Source organism: Protomyctophum parallelum, assembly GCF_964188405.1.
Source record: "Protomyctophum parallelum genome assembly, chromosome: 10".
NCBI classification, from domain to species: Eukaryota; Metazoa; Chordata; class Actinopteri; order Myctophiformes; family Myctophidae; genus Protomyctophum; species Protomyctophum parallelum.
In genome coordinates, this window is record NC_139704.1 from 40,486,632 (window position 1) to 40,504,131 (window position 17,500).

At 43.7% G+C, this 17,500-nt stretch overlaps 1 protein-coding gene across 2 annotated transcripts in view; it reads left to right on the forward strand.

Annotated features, from left to right (window-relative positions):
• LOC310866130 (C-terminal-binding protein 2-like) overlaps positions 1–17,500 on the forward strand; it is a 100,971-nt gene that overhangs the window by 75,950 nt on the left and 7,521 nt on the right. For both annotated transcript variants that reach the window (XM_083775530.1, XM_083775531.1), the window contains 4 exons: positions 9,621–9,775; positions 14,370–14,514; positions 15,791–15,997; positions 16,574–16,788. In XM_083775530.1, coding sequence (XP_083631656.1) covers positions 9,621–9,775; positions 14,370–14,514; positions 15,791–15,997; positions 16,574–16,788 — 722 coding nt within the window. The remainder of the gene's footprint in view (positions 1–9,620; positions 9,776–14,369; positions 14,515–15,790; positions 15,998–16,573; positions 16,789–17,500) is intronic.

Consider the following 17,500-nt stretch of genomic DNA (forward strand, 5'->3'; position numbering starts at 1 on the left):
ACAAGCATTGCTGGTTTCCATCAGAGAGGCTGCGAGCCAAAATATCTCCAACACCTAATGTAAAACATCCCCCATTGATGTTGTTTCTGTTACCGCGCCCTTTGTTATTAGCCACAAACTGCCTCTACAAAAGTAACTCTGTGTAGAGCTATTTTTCCCCCTTTAGTGAGTGTAATGTTTGGTCTAAAGTGGAGTTGGTCTGTGTTTGGACAGGGAGGGTTCTGCTTCTGCTCCCATTTCCTATGCGCCAGGTTCTGGTTGCGGCTGGCTGGGTGTGGCCCGCAGGAGGCTGCCAAAATCTCCACAGCAGTGCCAATCCAGGGTGAAACTGCAGACGAAAGAGAGATGGAGACAGGAAGAGATGCACGCACAGATAAGTTGAGAGAGAGAGAGAGAGAGACAGACAAAAAAACGATGCCCAATTTTATACTTATACTACAATGAAAATAGCTGAGCTACAAGAGTTTGTAGATCTGCTATTGTGGTATAAATCAGGCTATACAGACAAAGACAGGCCCATGGACACAAGGGAAGAACTGCAGTGCTGGCCAAATAGTTGTTGGAGCAGTTGTACAGTAGATCATCCAAGGAGCTAAATCAGTTTTCTTATGCTCGTCTGTAGCTGGGCTGTGGTGCTGTGTGACCAGCTGTGCTGTGATGGGGGTGGAGGAGGGGTGGGACGGTGGAAACCTCATCTGAGAACTCATCTGCTATGCCATAATGGAAGACCTTTCCAGGGAGTGTGGGGCAGGGGGGTACTATGGGAGTCAGCAGCAGTCAACGAGATTGGCTGTCCTACACACAAACTTGCACACATAATACGCGTGTGTGTGTGTGTGTGCTTGTGTGTGCATACTGTATGCACGTAATATGTGTGTGTGCGCGCAACTGCACGTGCATGTGTGTGTACAATCTGCACATGTGTGCACATTTGTCTAGAGCCAGACCTGCTTATATTACAGTCGATCATGTAAACGTCCACTCCATCTCATTTTAATAAACACGCACAAGTGCATTGGTTCATGTTGGCCATCTTCACATTTTTGTTTTGTTTTGTACGGCTGAGAGACCTGGAGACGAGACAGTAATTGGTATAGAAAACCAATAAGCTTCCTTCACCGTGGCAGCCAGGTATTTGGGCTGCTCTAAAGGCCTCGTTAGCAGCTAATTAGCAACCGATTCATCATGTATTTAGCTTAGCCTCATGTTATGCCTTATTAGGCTTGTTAAAGGCTATTAGCCACCAGGAAATAATTAATCAACAGCATGTTGACCTAGTTCCTACAAGTGAGTCATGTGTGCGCGAGCGCACGCACACATGACTCCCACACTACTGTGTGTACTGTACGTGTGTACATGTATGTTTTGTTTCTCTGTTCCTGCATGGATGAGTTTCTTCTCTTTCTCCTGTCTGTGTTTAAACATATCGCTGCTGCTGTTGGGCGGAAACCTTATATGTGTGTCCAAATATAATTTTTCAGGATTTAAATTAAATAATAGCAGCTCTACAAACTCAAAACACGTCACATCGTGACACGTTTTCAGCTTTTTATACTTTTGTGAGACTGTAGTATGACAAATTATTTACAAAGAAAACACACACGTGTGTGTGTGTGTGTGTGTGTGTGTGTGTGTGTGTGTGTGTGTGTGTGTGTGTGTGTGTGTGTGTGTGTGTGTGTGTGAGTGTGAGTGTGAGTGTGAGTGTGTGAGTGTGAGTGTGAATAATTGCTGGAATAATGAACTCAGCAGGAGTGTGAGGGAGGAAGTTTGAAAAAGAAAAACCGTGCGTGGACATGGAGTAGAGCCTGAGTGATGCCATAGTTTTGGGACCAGTGGCAATCCTGATTGTGGAGAGTCCTTTGTTAGCTTGGAATGCCCATCAATGATGTCATTGGTAGGCAGGTTTCTGAACTGCCCATTAACCCACCAATGAGACACAGAGAGAGTAGACGGAAATTCTGACACGAAGATAAGGTAGAAAATGGGTGACGTGCTCCCTTTTAAGCCATTTTCGGCATTAATGGCAATATTTTGGCTATACTGTATATCGGCAGGGCTCTACTGTGGAGCCACAGGTGTGTTTGGCTGACAGCCCCTTGCTCTATGCACAACCCTTGGCTTCTACACATACACGCATACATACATACACACACACAACCATATTCAACCAGTTCTCTCTCATGAGAAGAATCTTTTTCATGACATGTCTTCAGTAAATAGAACAGATTGACCGAGAAATGGTGTTCCCAAACAGTGGGACATTTTGGGAGTATATTTCCCCCAAGAAAATTGAAAAAGAACTTAAATAAATCAAAGAAATTCCATACATTTAGATAAATAAAACATATTTATTTTAAGAAGTAGGGAAAATATAGCTCATCTACACGCTCACAGCGTGCCACACTGCATTGCATTGTACCGTTGTTGTACCGTGTAGAGCGGCTATTTTCACTGTTTGGGTCCTAGTAGGAAGATATCAAAACCACTGGGCTACAGAGGACAACGTGTGTCTGGTTCAAAACCCCACAGCCTTGCGAATGCCGTACCACAGGCTGAGCCTTGCCCTCTATCGTCTTCAAGTCAGCATTGTGACTGTATGACACACACTGACCCTCCTTCCTCGCTTTGTCTCCTCAGAGACGTCCACCATTCGCCAATGGAAGGGTATTGAGGACTGAGGGCAGAGAGGGTATTCCCCTTCTCTGCCCTCAGTCCCATCTTTCTTCTATCTTGTATAAATTAAACAAAAACTTTAAATAAATATCTCCACATACGGTATGAAGATTAGGGCAAAAATAATTCAGGGTGTCTGTCTGCCTAGTTTTTCTCCAATAATCAAATCATTTTCTTACCATTGCTCTTGCTATTGCTAATACATCGGCTGGGTTTCTCAAAGAAATGTTGTGTCGCACGTATGGTGCAGCGCATGCGCACATGCCCTCCAGGCCGCACACAGAAGCCTGTTTGCTGCCCAATTGGCTGCATTGCAGCACCATGTTATTTTTTGGGAAACACGACATTTTAGACATAAAACACCTACAGTAGACTAGAGCACGCAACCCTATCGGGCTTTTGAATGACACCACTTAATACTTCGGTAGACTCGATGCGAATGGGCGGAGAAGTTTGTGTGTGTGTGTGTGTGTGTGTGTGTGTGTGTGTGTGTATCTTTTGTTCTTTTGGACACATGGCCGAGGCACATGGAGACGGGATCGCAAAATGATCCTTAATCAGTTTACAATCTGTACTCCTATAGATTAGGCTATCCAATCATCATATAAAATTAGTATGCTACTATACAGTTTATAGATCATGCTTAAGCATGTGTTTAATTTTGCAGTATTTATAATTTAAACAAGATAAAGAAAGTCTCCAGCATGTGGATCCCCGCACACAGTGACAGCCCTCCATGCTTATACGCACAGACAGAATAATGCTCTGTACACTGCAGTGTTTTTATGTCTTTCCTTAAGCAATTGATTAACACCATCGGGGCCCATGACGTAAATCACCGTCAAGTTCAAGTGCACGGTCAAATTAGTGCTATGAAAACGGATCCATCGTCAGCAAGCCTAGAGGCGCTTGCTGACGATGGGCACATTTTATTAATGGATTAAATAGGCCCGGGCCCTCAAGGTGTTGATGTACTCATCTGACCATATTTCGATGAGGGCTTCGGTCTCCTCATTCGATCACGTCGGTCTATTTCACGTTAAGGGGACATCTTAGCGCTGCGTAAAATATCCCTTTTCCGTATCCAACTTTACTTTACTACTTTCATCCGCCACATTGTTTGCTTCATTTCCTTTATTTCATGCAATTGCATTCCCACCTGCACCCAATTGAAATCAAGTGCGATTGGAGGCGAAGTAGAATGTGGTTCTTTGATGCGCATTAGGATTAGAATGAGACTTCACACCTGCCCAACGAAGCGCACTTTACGACAATACGCAGCAGGATTCGTTTTTTGTATTATTTTTTGAATGTTTTTTTTTGTGGCTTTCGCCTTTATTTTATTTATTTATTTTATGGAGGGACAGACAGTAGGCTGACAGGAAATGGGGAGAGAGATGGGGGGGGGTGACATGCAGTAAAGGCCGTCGGGATCGGGAGTCGAGCCCGCGGCACACTGCCAGACTGGATTACCAGCCAAGGTGCCTGGACCGCTGAGCCACGGCCCAGACCAGCAGGATTCGTTTTAATCGCAGCAAAGCATTCTGGTGTGAATGTGACATACGTGTTTTACTGTAGGCTACTGTAACTTAAACAACGTCAGATGTATTCAGGATAATGGTTAATTAAACGATTCTGGTAACATGTTTCTATATTTGGACAGCATCAGGCACTATGTCAACAATGCAGTCATGGTGACAAATGGTGACTGCCTTCATCTAATTTAGATATAAAAACAAACATGTTTAGGCCTACTTCAGCATAAAAAAAAACTAAATTGCCATATATACGTATATTTATATCCTATATACAGGTTTAATGTTTGTTTTTAGTTCAATTCAGTCATCTTAAATGCCATTAATAATAAAGAGAATTTGTTGTCACTGTTTGTTTTACATCACCATTACCTCACCTAATCAACATGAGTTAGACGTTAATATATTAGCACCCCCTCACTTCACACAGGTGTGATTTTTGTAAAGGGTGAAGAGAGCCTACTGTCGGCTGTCCAGCAGTCCAAATATTATTAAATTAAATTTCAAAGGCGAAGTGATGTCGTGGCTCACGTTGAATATCTATGTTCACAGTGAAAGGGGAGGCGTTGTGGAAGAACCACACGCCCACTCCCTACGCATGGTCCCTTTGAGAAACATTGTACTTTGTGCTTGATAGTGACGATAAGATAACGGCATCATGAACCTTTCACTGTTTGTGGTGGTTAAAGTCTGGTTTCTTTTCCAAATCTTAACCAGTGCCATCCAGTCTAGGGAATCTGGCAGGGCTGGACTGAGACGAAAATACGGCCTAGGCATTTTCACGGAATTTGGCCCAGACTGGCCTACCACAACTAGCGCTGCAGATACTCTATACTGACTTTTTGGGTCGAGGCCCATACAAATACTTTTGAAATACAAGCCCTTAACACCACCACATTTACAGTACAACATATATACACAACCAACAGACAACTAATTTAACATTTGGCCCAGACCAGCCCACCAGAGGGTCGGCCCACCGGGCATATATGCCTGGTACGTCCTGTGGCCAATCCACCCCTGGAATCCGGTCCTTCACATGCACGCAGGCAGGCACACAGAGCTGTTCTGAATCCGCTGATACTTTCTAGAAGACCAGGTGTCTTCAACGGTGGGTCCTGGACTGCAGGGAGGCCACCAAATCTTTGTGTGGTATAGGGACTTTATGATTTACATTAACCACTTGAACCCTCGCATATTCTGGGGGCAACATTATTTTCGTCGAAGAGGTTTGGTGTAGAAGAGGGAAAAAAACCATCACCAAGACCAAGTACTGAGCCAAAGTTTTTCAAAGTATTGAGGGTTTAAGTCGTTAAATGTCTGAAAACACACATTTAACATGAATTCAATGTAGTAGAGGGAGCCAGTTTCATCTCTCTCTTAATTAGCTAAGGGGTCCTTGGCCTGAAAAACAAGACCCCTGCTCTAAACCAGATATCCAACTTGGCAAAAATGAATACCAGTCTACTCCCAGAAGGTAAATTAGATGCCAGGCTTGCCACTACATGCAAAACCATTTTGAATGATCATTTTTGTTCCTCATGTTGAGAGGCTTATATTCATCTTGATCCAGGCTGACAGTGTCCCCATCTGCAGGGCATGGTGGTCACTGGTCACTCACTGGAAAGGAATGATCCATGTCTCACTATGGCAGCTTTCTCCATTTTAGTTGTGTTTTTGTTCCATTACATGTCAAGATGATGTCTGAGGCTGAAAGAGATACGGCAACGGCTGAGTGTTATGTTGTAACGTGGTGAGGGATTCTGCACAGCAGCAGCAACAGTAGCGCGTTCCCCCTTGTAAGTCCATCGCCACCTTTTTCCATGTGGATATTGCCGCAGTCGGCATTGCATGCAGTGGTCGGTGGTTTAATTTATCTCCGGCTTCGGCTATTTTCGATTAGCCGAAGTATAAAACGGGGCTTAAGTTGTTAAGCGTGATTAACTGCTACACACCTTTTATCTCACCGAGTTAATTGAGGGATAACAGTGTGGCACTGTTTTTCTTTTTGATGGCATGTTGTCACAGTGGTGTACAATATTGTCTTTGCTGCGTGTGTTGTGTGTGTGTGTGTGTGTGTGTGTGTGTGTGTGTGTGTGTGTGTGTGTGTGTGTGTGTCGGGGGGGCGGGGGGGGCAGTAAGACAGAGGGAAAGTCGAGAGAGAGAGAGAGTGTGATAAAGCGAATTGGAGGAGTGTGGGAAGGGGCAGAGCCTGGACGTCCTCTCCAGTAGCACAGATGCCACTAAATAAAATATTTCATAATCCTGCCCAAATCCTCTAATCACCATGACAACAGACTGCAGGGAGCCAGGGAGTGGTGGTGTGCAGAATGCCCACCACCACCACCACCACCACACTCTCTCTCTCTCTCTCTCTCTCTCTCTCTCTCTCTCTCTCTCTCTCTCTCTCTCTCTCTCTCTCTCTCTCTCCCCCCTCTTGCCTTTTTCCTCTTCCCTCTATTTGTTTTCTCTTCACTTTTTGTGCTGCCAAGAATGTCCCAATATTAGAACATCCTTTTTGGGGCTGCAACTATCCATTTTTTTGTGATTTCTCTATCGATAGCTTTTATTTATTAAATGTGACCCCTTCCAGTATTTTCACCCACAAGTCGGCTCTAATGAAACTCCACAATAGACCAAAATACCTTTTTTATTTTTTGTTTTTAGCCACATTAACACAGTTGGAATGTTAAAGAATGTTTTCATTCCATCAGAAAGTCGTTTTAGTGTCATTAAGTCATTGTAATTACATTGCAAAAATGTCTCTGTAATTATTAAAGATCAAACATCATATGAAAGCTTACATTATGTAGTTTCATAATATGTAAAAAACTGAAAAATGACCATGGCCCCACTGTACTCGGTCACAAATGATCAATTATCAATAGTTTTTATAATCGACATGGGTCACAGGAGGAAATGAGTCCAGTGTATGTCCAGTCAATGTGTCAGCCGGTCAGTCGAACACTGCAGTGTAGGAGTGCAATCATTTAAATAATCCATTAAACAAATATAAATAAATAAAGACATTGTAGAATTTTACCCATTTTGACCTGAGGCCGGTTCTAAAAAGATTCTGAACAACTTCAAATTCTTATTAAAAAAAAAGAGACACCAGAGGTGTGTGACACAGAGGGCGCAGCCGGCATTTAAGGTAAAACAACGTATAGGTTACATCAGGTCTAAATGGGTTAATAAAACAATTTCTGTTTTTTTCTTTTTTTTTTTCTGTAGCAATAATTGCAGATATACAAGCTTGATCAACAAAAGCTGAGCTTATAGATCTTATTTTAGATCTACACTCCACTTATTTTAGTACACACCACTGTTACACACCAAGTGGTTGTAATCAGACAAATCGATTTAGTCGCTTATAAAAAGTCAAGAATCCCCCCCCCCCCCCCCCCCACACACACACACACACACACACAAAAATCCTCCTCTGTATTGTTTAATTAATCTGTAAGGTGATAGATGAAGAAGATAAGAAAATGACCACTAGATGCAGCTCTATACTGCCATATATAAATGTATAGGGACAGTATTTCCTGAAGCCTTTGAGGCTGTTTGTCCCTAAAGGGCTGCTATGGTAATGATGTCACCATCCTGTCAGACATTTAAGTAGGAGAGACGGACAGGAAACCCTCGAGGCATATCGTCACTGTAGTCTGGAAACCTTGTATGTCCAAAACCGTCCTAAACACCACCTGTGTTCCAGTGGATCCAACGTCAATAGTCACAAGCTCTTGTTAATACTTTTCATTGGATCAATATTTATAAAAGCCATACGGACTGAACCTCTTTGCGTGTTTTTTTTCTTTCTTTTGTTTTCTTATTGCTTTAGCAGAAATATAACAGATCTGCAAGCTCACAGCCCCTCATGATGCAACGCATTGTGATCTTGTAGATTGGCTATTTTTGCTGCTTTTGTGTGACACTGTAGTACAGTATGACAAAGTAGTGCATTAATTTACAGGAATAAAAAAAGATACAAGGTTTCTGCCTGACAGCGATGATATATTTGCCCGGTTCGGGGAAACCTTGTCACAACCAGAACTTTGCCAATGCATTATTAAAGGACTACTGGTGTATTGTGGCACTGGAACTATGGGGGGTCTGGTGAACCGTGAATGTACAAGCACACATTTCTTTTTACTTGTTAATGAACAGGAGCAATAATCATTCTCGGACATAGCAACTTCACATACGCGAGCGCGCGCACACAGTACACACACACACACACACACACACACACACACACACACACACACACACACACACACACACACACACACACACACACACACACACACACACACACACACACACTTCAGCCTGACGGTTCCTGCATGGTGATAGGATAATGGAAACGATGACCTCATGGGGTTATAAGACCTGTTGCCTGGTAACAGAGTGGGGAACAGTGATGAGACACTAGAGGGCTACAGTAGTCACATCGCCATGGGTGTCTGTGTGTGGCTTTGTGTCAGCATGCTTGTCGCCTTGCGTGCGTGCGTGCACCTGTGTGTGTGCTTGTGTGTGTGTGTGTGTGTGTGTGTGTGTCTAGTAGTGTCAAGTAATAGTATGTAAACAATGTGCTATATATATATTTTTTTTTCTTCTTTTCCCTCTGTGTGTTAAGCATGTGCAGCAGCTATATCTGGTTGGACCATATAATGTATAACCTAATTCTGATCAGTGTTTGGGTCTATTGTATTACGCCTCTTGTGCAGATCCAAATAAAAGAATTCAAATGTGTGTGTGTGTGTGTGTGTGTGTGTGTGTGTGTGTGTGTGTGTGTGTGTGTGTGTGTGTGTGTGTGTGTGTGTGTGTGTGTGTGTGTGTGTGTGTGTGTGTGTGTGTGTGTGTGTGCACGCGCACAAATACAGTACGTGCTTGCTATTGACCAGTGTTGACAGGTGAGGGAGATGATCATTGTGGATGAAAGTAGGAAGCAGGTCAATCCCGTTTGAGTCAGGGTATTGACTCTATTGAGCTGTGTGTGTGTGTGTGTGTGTGGTGTGTGTGTGTGTGTGTGTGTGTGTGTGTGTGTGTGTGTGTGTGTGTGTGTGTGTGTGTGTGTGTGTGTGTGTGTGTGTGTGTGTGTGTGTAAGCATGCATGCGAGTGAGTGTGCATTCATATGAACGCTTCTCATTTTTGCTGTTCTTTAACCTACCGTACGTTCCATTGCCCACTGGAATGTGTGTGTCGGAAGCATATAATTAACATCTCTCTCTCTCTCTCTCTCTCTCTCTCTCTGCCCTCTCTCCCACTACATTTCTTTGTCTCTTTCTCTACCCTCATCCCTCCACCGTTACTCTGGTTTTCCCTTTCCCTCCTTTCATCCTTGTTCCTTCTCTCTCTCTCTCTCTCTCTCTCCTCTCTCTCTCTCTCTCTCTCTCTCTCTGCAGGTATCCGGCCCCAGATCATGAACGGGCCGATGCACCCGCGCCCCCTAGTGGCGCTGCTGGACGGGCGCGACTGCACGGTGGAGATGCCCATCCTCAAAGACCTGGCCACTGTGGCCTTCTGCGACGCTCAGTCCACACAGGAGATCCACGAGAAGGTAAGCCAGCGGTTCATTGATTGATTGATTGAAATATTTATTAACAGTTTGTAGAATTTACAGTACATTTTAAGCACAAACTCAATACAAAGACTGTCAACTGTGAGTGGACGACCCAATTAAGCATTACACTTGTTTACAACAGGGTCCACATTGTTCAATTCATCAAAACATTTAAAGACATACCACTAATCCATGTCATTGATCATGAAACATTATCCAAAATTTCAGGAAAATAACCGGGCATTAAGAAACACCTATTTTGGGCATGTAATTTAGGTGAAAATTTTAATAAAATCACTGAGAACTGAGTGGTGCAACTCCCCTCTCCCCCTGCCCCCCCCCCCCCTCTCTCTCTATCTCTTTCTCTCTCTCTCTATCTGTCTCTTATTAGCAGGCAACAGTGCAGCACTATCTCTCTGTTTCTGGCACAACAGCGCCGCTTTTGCCCCTACTGGTACTCATAGTCACAAACATAGGTTAACACACACATAGGTTAACAGTTTAACATGGACATTGATGTTCCTTGGAGTGGTTTTCACCACTCAAAAAAAGTATAATAATAAAATCTAATAAATGTGCTTCTTGATTATTCGATTCATTGAAAAAGTAATCAATAGAATAATCACAAAGAAAATAATCAACAGTTGTAGCCATAGAGAAGACCTACAGTACGCTGCATTTACTAATGTCACATATTCATAACATGCACATTGCACACGTGTTAACACATTCTGACCTGAGATCAGATTCATACGAGGTTTCCGCCGGACACACACTGGTCTGATTAACCCATTCTGACCTGAGATCAGATTCTAAAAATGTCAGTCGTTCTTCGATTTTTCAAAAAATAGCAGACCTACAAGCTCGTATCGCGCCACTCGGTGGCGCGATATGAGCTTGTAGATCTGCTATTTTTCAATAGCTAAAGCATAACATGATGCTGACACCAAAATGGGTGCCCGTTCAGAATGGGTTAAACAAACGCTGTCTTGGCCAAAACTGGACAAGTTCCACGATGATGAATATACATTCTGTTCAGAGAAGATACAATCTCTGTATGTCCTCTTCCTCCCGGTGTTAATAGTATGGCAACCCCTCTCTCCCAGTTAGAACCATAATGGTTTCATCTCCTGCTCTGATGTCAATGGCTGCTGAAGTGCCGCAGTGTTAAAAAGGGAGACGAGGGGGCTGCTAATGGAAATGCCATATAATTATATTGCGCCAGAGTGCTATGAAACATTTCTGGACACGGTGCTCCTCTGGAGCTGGTCTGTAACAGTTTGTCCATATATACTTACATCTGTTGGGAGAGAGAGAGAGAGAGAGAGAGGTGTCTGGCATTTTAAACAATATAGGCTGTATCCATTTTTGAGAAAAACAGTGATATCTTTTTTGTTCTGCGCGTGTGTTGAAAAACTAACTACTTTCAGAGTTTACTGATCGTGGTAATCTTTGATAGTGGATTTTATTTCATTTATTTGTCAATGTTTCCACATGCTGGGTACTGTATGTGGTGCTTCTCATCATTAAACAGGATAAAGAAAGCTTAGAAGACGAGCAAGATTTGAGTAAAGTGCTACAGGGCACACTTTGGGGGGGTAGGGGCTGGGGGGTGGGGGTGTATTTTGTCATATTTCATACCACTTCATCTTACCTGAGACATGGTTTCCTATTGCTCCCTAGCTCACACGCACCCAGTCTTCTCTGTCCAATTAAATGATATCTGAGTGAATTCATTGTACAAAGGCACCCTCTGGGAGCAAAGATATTGGCAGCACTCCCATGAGCACAAGTGCTTAGCAGAGGGTGCAGAAGGGGCACCGTGCACACAGTGTACACACACACACACACACACACACACACACACACACACACACACACACACACACACACACACACACACACACACACACACACACACACACACACACGCGCACACTGTCAATGGATGCAGTGCAAGATCAGTGCCATTATTCTACGGCAGCATGAGCTCGGGGCTCAAGCTCACGGGAAAATAATAAATCACGTGAGACACACAGAACAATCACACTGGAGGTTTCTTTTGTGCGGCACACATTCAGGCATGCATGCATGCACATACACTCACAAACAAAACAACAAGGACCCTCTGCTGTCTTTATGCCTGCTGTTGCCTGAGGATGAGTCAATGTAGTTTGCAAATAGGAGTTGGGGGTCATTGTCCCCGTTTTGTGGCGTGCCATTCCATGAATTTTCAGTGAGCCATAAAAATTCATGGGACATGAAAATCTCTCACCTAAAGCTTCTAATCATAGGTAGCGACTGCAAAGAGCCAGCTGAACAAGGTCATTAGCATAACATAACAGAAAAAGAAAAACGGCTGCCTAATTCCGTTTTTTTACTCTTGATGTGAACTGCTATGTTGTTTTTCGCTTAACAATCTGCGACGACGCTGTCATTTTTCACAAGTCGCATAATCTCTGCTATAAAACCGGCCACTGGCTAGTTTGACTTTCAGCTCAAGTAATGAGATGAATGCACAATCAGGGAGAGTTAACCTTGAATTTAGCATCCAGCCCCTGCCTCGTCCCACTCCAATAAAAGTGTTATATGGAAATGCATGGCTATAGGCTAATCTGGCTGGGTCAAGCTAATGCAGTTAGCGGGGTGTGAATTTAAACCTGTTATTCAGCCACTTGCTTACTGTGCTTCCTGGGTATCTTGGCAGCTGTCAGTCTGCTTTATGGACTTCTGCCTGCATCCATTCCTCCCCCAGCCTGGTCTGCAGGTAGTCAGAATGAATGGGTTGTGACACAAGCCAGCCTTGGTAAAAGCACACGTGAATCTGTTGGACGTGCACAGTACATGCACACAAGTAGACATGCATGCATGCACTTATGGGCATGCACACCCACACGCACACGGCGCTCTTAATCCAGAGCGATTTACAGTAAGCAGTAATACATCAAATTCATAGAGATAGTAATCTAGGATCATAGGGAAACCAAGAACCTAATAGTATAATATAAAAAATCTATAATCTTATGCATGCACGCACACACACACACACACACACACACACACACACACACACACACACACACACACACACACACACGCACACACACACATATGAGCAATACTTTTGTGTTTCAGATTTGGAGAAACCGGGCACACAAAATGTAGGTAATTTACTCACAAATCCAATGTCGCTATTGATTGATTGATTGATTGATTGGTTGCCATATCACCGGGGGGCGGCAGTGGCTGAGGAGGTAGAGCGGCCAATTGGGAAGTTCAATCCCGGCCTCCCCCAGAGTTACTTTCGAGGTGTCCTTGAGCAAGACACTGAACCCCGACACTGAGCCTTGCATGGTTTCCTCCACCATCGGTGTATGAATGTGTGAAATTGTAAAGCTAAAATAACTATTTACAATTTATATTGGAATGGAAACTCCGTATAATCATATGGTCTATTTACAGAGAAAGTATACGTATATCATATTATCATATCATCATGGTATCATATGATATTGTATAATATTATTGCGAACGCAGTGAGCCACTTACTATGACAGCAAGGGCTGAATGTCTGTGTGTGTGTGTGTGTGTGTGTGTGTCACGCTGTTACACCACCCGCCCGCCACCAGAGGGTGCAGCTGTAGCACACACACACACACACACACACACACACACACAGGGCGCAGCTGTAGCACACACACACACACACACACACACACACACACACGAGCTGCGTTCGCTTCACGCGTTTGCGCGTCTTACTTGTATAATATCCAACATCTATATATCCGTGACTGTGACGACGAAGCTAATGATGATATTGAGGTTAAAACTCATTGACCGCCACCATTGGCTCGGCGCTGTGGCTCCCCTGCCAACAGGATGCACAGGGCCTTTTATTTTGAAAGCCCCGAAATTCACCCCAAATCGGAAGTAAAATCGGTGATCGTCATCAGAAGTCATCAGAAGTGTCAATTGTAACCGCGAGGCAGCGACGACCTTTCAATGAGCCGCCAAAACCGATGTTCTGCTCAATCACCTCAGTCCAAGCATCAATTCAGAGAATAAAGCATCCAAATATTGCGCTTATGATGGAAGTGGACGGCGGGGAAACATTTTTAATTGACGCACCGTAGCGGAAGTGAGTGTTGCCTAGCGACGGGGAAGCTACTACTCGGTAGAATCAATAAAAAAACCCAAAAGACATGAAAGACGTCCCTGGCACTCTGGGCAAACCATAAAAAAAGACGTGAAAGACGTCCCTGGCGCTCTGGGCAAACGATGAAAGACGTCCCTGAAAGACGTCCCTGTCAGGGAATGAGTTTAACCCATTTTGGGGCGGGAACCCCTTATGGTGTTAGCATTACGTTATGCTTTAGCTATTGAAAAATAGCAGATCTACAAGCTCATAGTGCGCCACCGAGTGGCGCGCTATGAGCTTGTAGGTCTGCTATTTTTGAAAAATCGAAGGACGACTGACATAGAAACATAGCTTTTTCAGAAAACTGCCGGGATGTCGAAGACATTTTTAGAATCTGATCTCAGGTCAGAATGGGTTAAGAGGTGGGCTCCTCTGTGTCCCCCAATGCAGGTGCTGAATGAGGCGGTGGGGGCCATGATGTACCACACCATCACGCTGACCAGAGAGGACCTGGAGAAGTTCAAGGCCCTGCGTATCATCATCCGCATCGGCAGCGGCTACGACAACATCGACATCAAGGCTGCCGGAGAATTAGGTACAGTACGACGTATGGGAGCCGTAATGCTCAGAGAATGACGAAAGTAAAGGGCTCAAAGCTTCTACAAATTGGTGTGTTTGTATGCGAGACAGCCCAGCCGTGTGCTTCGGTCTCTGCAGCAGAACTTTGTCTATTCTCAAACCGTGTTAATATCGCATGGAAAATGTTGAAATGATCTATGTTAATTATCTATTCATGTGGAATGATCTATTATGATCAAGGACAGAGATAAAATAGTGGCAGTGGGGCCCTCTAGTCTCCACAGAGAGGAGCTTTGGAAGGAGGCCAAACCAATCTCAGTTTTGTACATTGAATGTACATAGACGACATATGTAATGGGAATTATTACACACAGGACATATGTTATGGGGCTCTGATTGCATGTGCTGAGCAGCTGTTGATACATTGATAGTAAATGTGCACTCATGTTTCCATGTTGGACTCCAGGGGGGCATGTGTTCTTAATCAGCACAGGAGTAACTGTGATCTCCTCATTATCTTCATTTTGTACGCAGACTTCTTTTACAGACAGACACTGGTTTTGTGGACACTGTAATTAGTTAGTTTCCTGTTATCCTCTACACTAATATTCCCATACTTAATCATGTTTGAGAAAGTCAGTTTAAATATTAATTTAACTTCAAGATAGTAGTTGTTTGATGGTAATTGCAGTAAAATTGTTTTGGGGAATATAAACTAGCATGTTGACCGCCCCCGACTGAAACTGATTAACCTGACTACGTACGAACGTACGTACGTACGTACATGTGCATGCACTATGCTAATCGTCTCTTTGGGGCACCCTTCTAATCATTCCCACAAAGTTTCGTGAAAATTAACCCACCCATTCTTTATTTTGACCTTGACCTTGATCGTGACCTTAAACTTTTCTCCCAAACACCCAAAAAACTCTTACAAAATAAAAACATATGATAGATATACAGTAACTTCAAGTCAATTTCTCAATGATATTAAAATACAATAAAAATAAAACAAAATGCAGATGAATCATACAAGCTTGAAGCTACCCTTTCATGAGCAAAGGTGTCATTGTTAACAATAATAGTACAGTACAGTACAGTACAGTACAGTACAGTACAGTACTGTACTGTACTGTACAGTACAGTACAGTACAGTACAGTACAGTACAGTACAGTACAATAAAAAATGTGTTTACTTTTACAGTTTCATGTTTCATAAAAGTAGGTTCTGCTTTTATGGCTATCTTTTCTAGAGTGATTTTTTTTGCGGTTATTGTACCGTCTCTCTCTAGGCATTGCAGTGTGCAATATCCCCTCAGCGGCAGTGGAAGAGACCGCAGACTCCACACTATGTCACATCCTAAACCTGTACCGACGAAATACCTGGCTCTACCAGGCCCTCCGGGAAGGCACGCGGGTCCAGAGTGTGGAGCAGATCCGAGAAGTGGCATCAGGAGCAGCCAGGATCCGAGGAGAGACGCTCGGTCTCATTGGTTTCGGTGAGCTCTAGTGATTTATTTTTAATCTCTAGTCTAAGACACTGAAGGAGGAGTGTGAATAGAGCTTGAGGGCGAGAAAACCCAATTACAACTTAACATGGAATATTCTGCTAGAGAAGAGGCTCGGATGAATCTCTTTGTTATCTTAAGTTTTAGTTTACTTGGCCCCTTTATTACGAAATCCCTTTTTACAAATTAGGGGGTGTACATTTTCTCCTCTTCAGTTAAACGAGAAGCAGCTTGTTATAAAACCCCACAAGCCTGCTTTATTTATTGGCATACACGTCAATTCCAGCGAGGAATGCTAGCCAGTAATAATGTTAGTGTTCCAGGTGGTGGGTAGAGCTTATTTTTGTAGTACATCTGCTGTCCTATTATTACGCCCAGTGTAATTAGAAAGATTGTTAATTTGAACACCCCTCTGAGACTTGTATGAACACTTAATAAGGGGCAGCAGAAAGGAATAGATTGGCTATTAAAGGCAAACATGCTTCTGCGGAAAAGAAGAAGAAATTCAAACATGTTCAAGGTGACTTTCCAACGATTTCTTTGGTTCCACCTCTCATCTCCCCGCAGGGCGTTCGGGCCAGGCCGTGGCAGTGCGGGCCAAGGTGTTTGGCTTCAATGTCCTCTTCTACGACCCCTACCTACAGGACGGCCTGGAACGCTCGCTGGGCGTCCAGCGCGTCTACACCTTGCAGGACCTGCTCTACCAGAGCGACTGCGTCTCTCTGCACTGCAACTTGAACGAGCACAACCACCACCTCATCAATGATTTCACCATCAAACAGGTACGTAGGCACCTGCTGTATCCAGGGGTGCACTGCACATCGACTGGAGTAGTGCTTCTCAAACCTTTGTTGGGCTTCAGTGCACGACTACAACATTTTGCTTAGAGATTTAGCAGAAAACCTTTTCTAGCACATAATGCTATAACTGACTGTTAACATTCATTCAGACAGTTTGTCAATGTCTCATCATTAAACATAACAGTAAACAATTCCCCCCCCCCCCCCCCCCCCCCCCCATTTTCCACTTATGGTCACGTACTGTACCCTCTGTAGTACCTCCATACCAGGGGTGCACATACCTCCATAGTAGAAAATGTAGAGTAGAAAATGTGCAAGCACATGCAGTATTGCACATAGACTGTTAATTGAACAGATGTAACCAAATGGTCCAGGAAGGATTAGCCCAGGCTTTTATTTGCGTCTGCATTCGGCTCAAAAAAAAGAAGAAGGAAACACTTAGATCGGTGAACAAATATTATCCAGTGCATCGCTCCAAGCAGCACCCGCCCCTCTATACCAGAAAGCACGCTGGCTGGGCCAGTTTAGGAAGGATTGACTTGGTTACACTGTTTGAGTTTTTTTTTAAATATATATATACTATATGTACAGTATGCATTGCATACATGCCTGGATAGTGGATACTCACCCAGACATGCATGTCAGAGGACACACACATTGATTTTGTTTGATTGATTATTTTCATGATACCGTC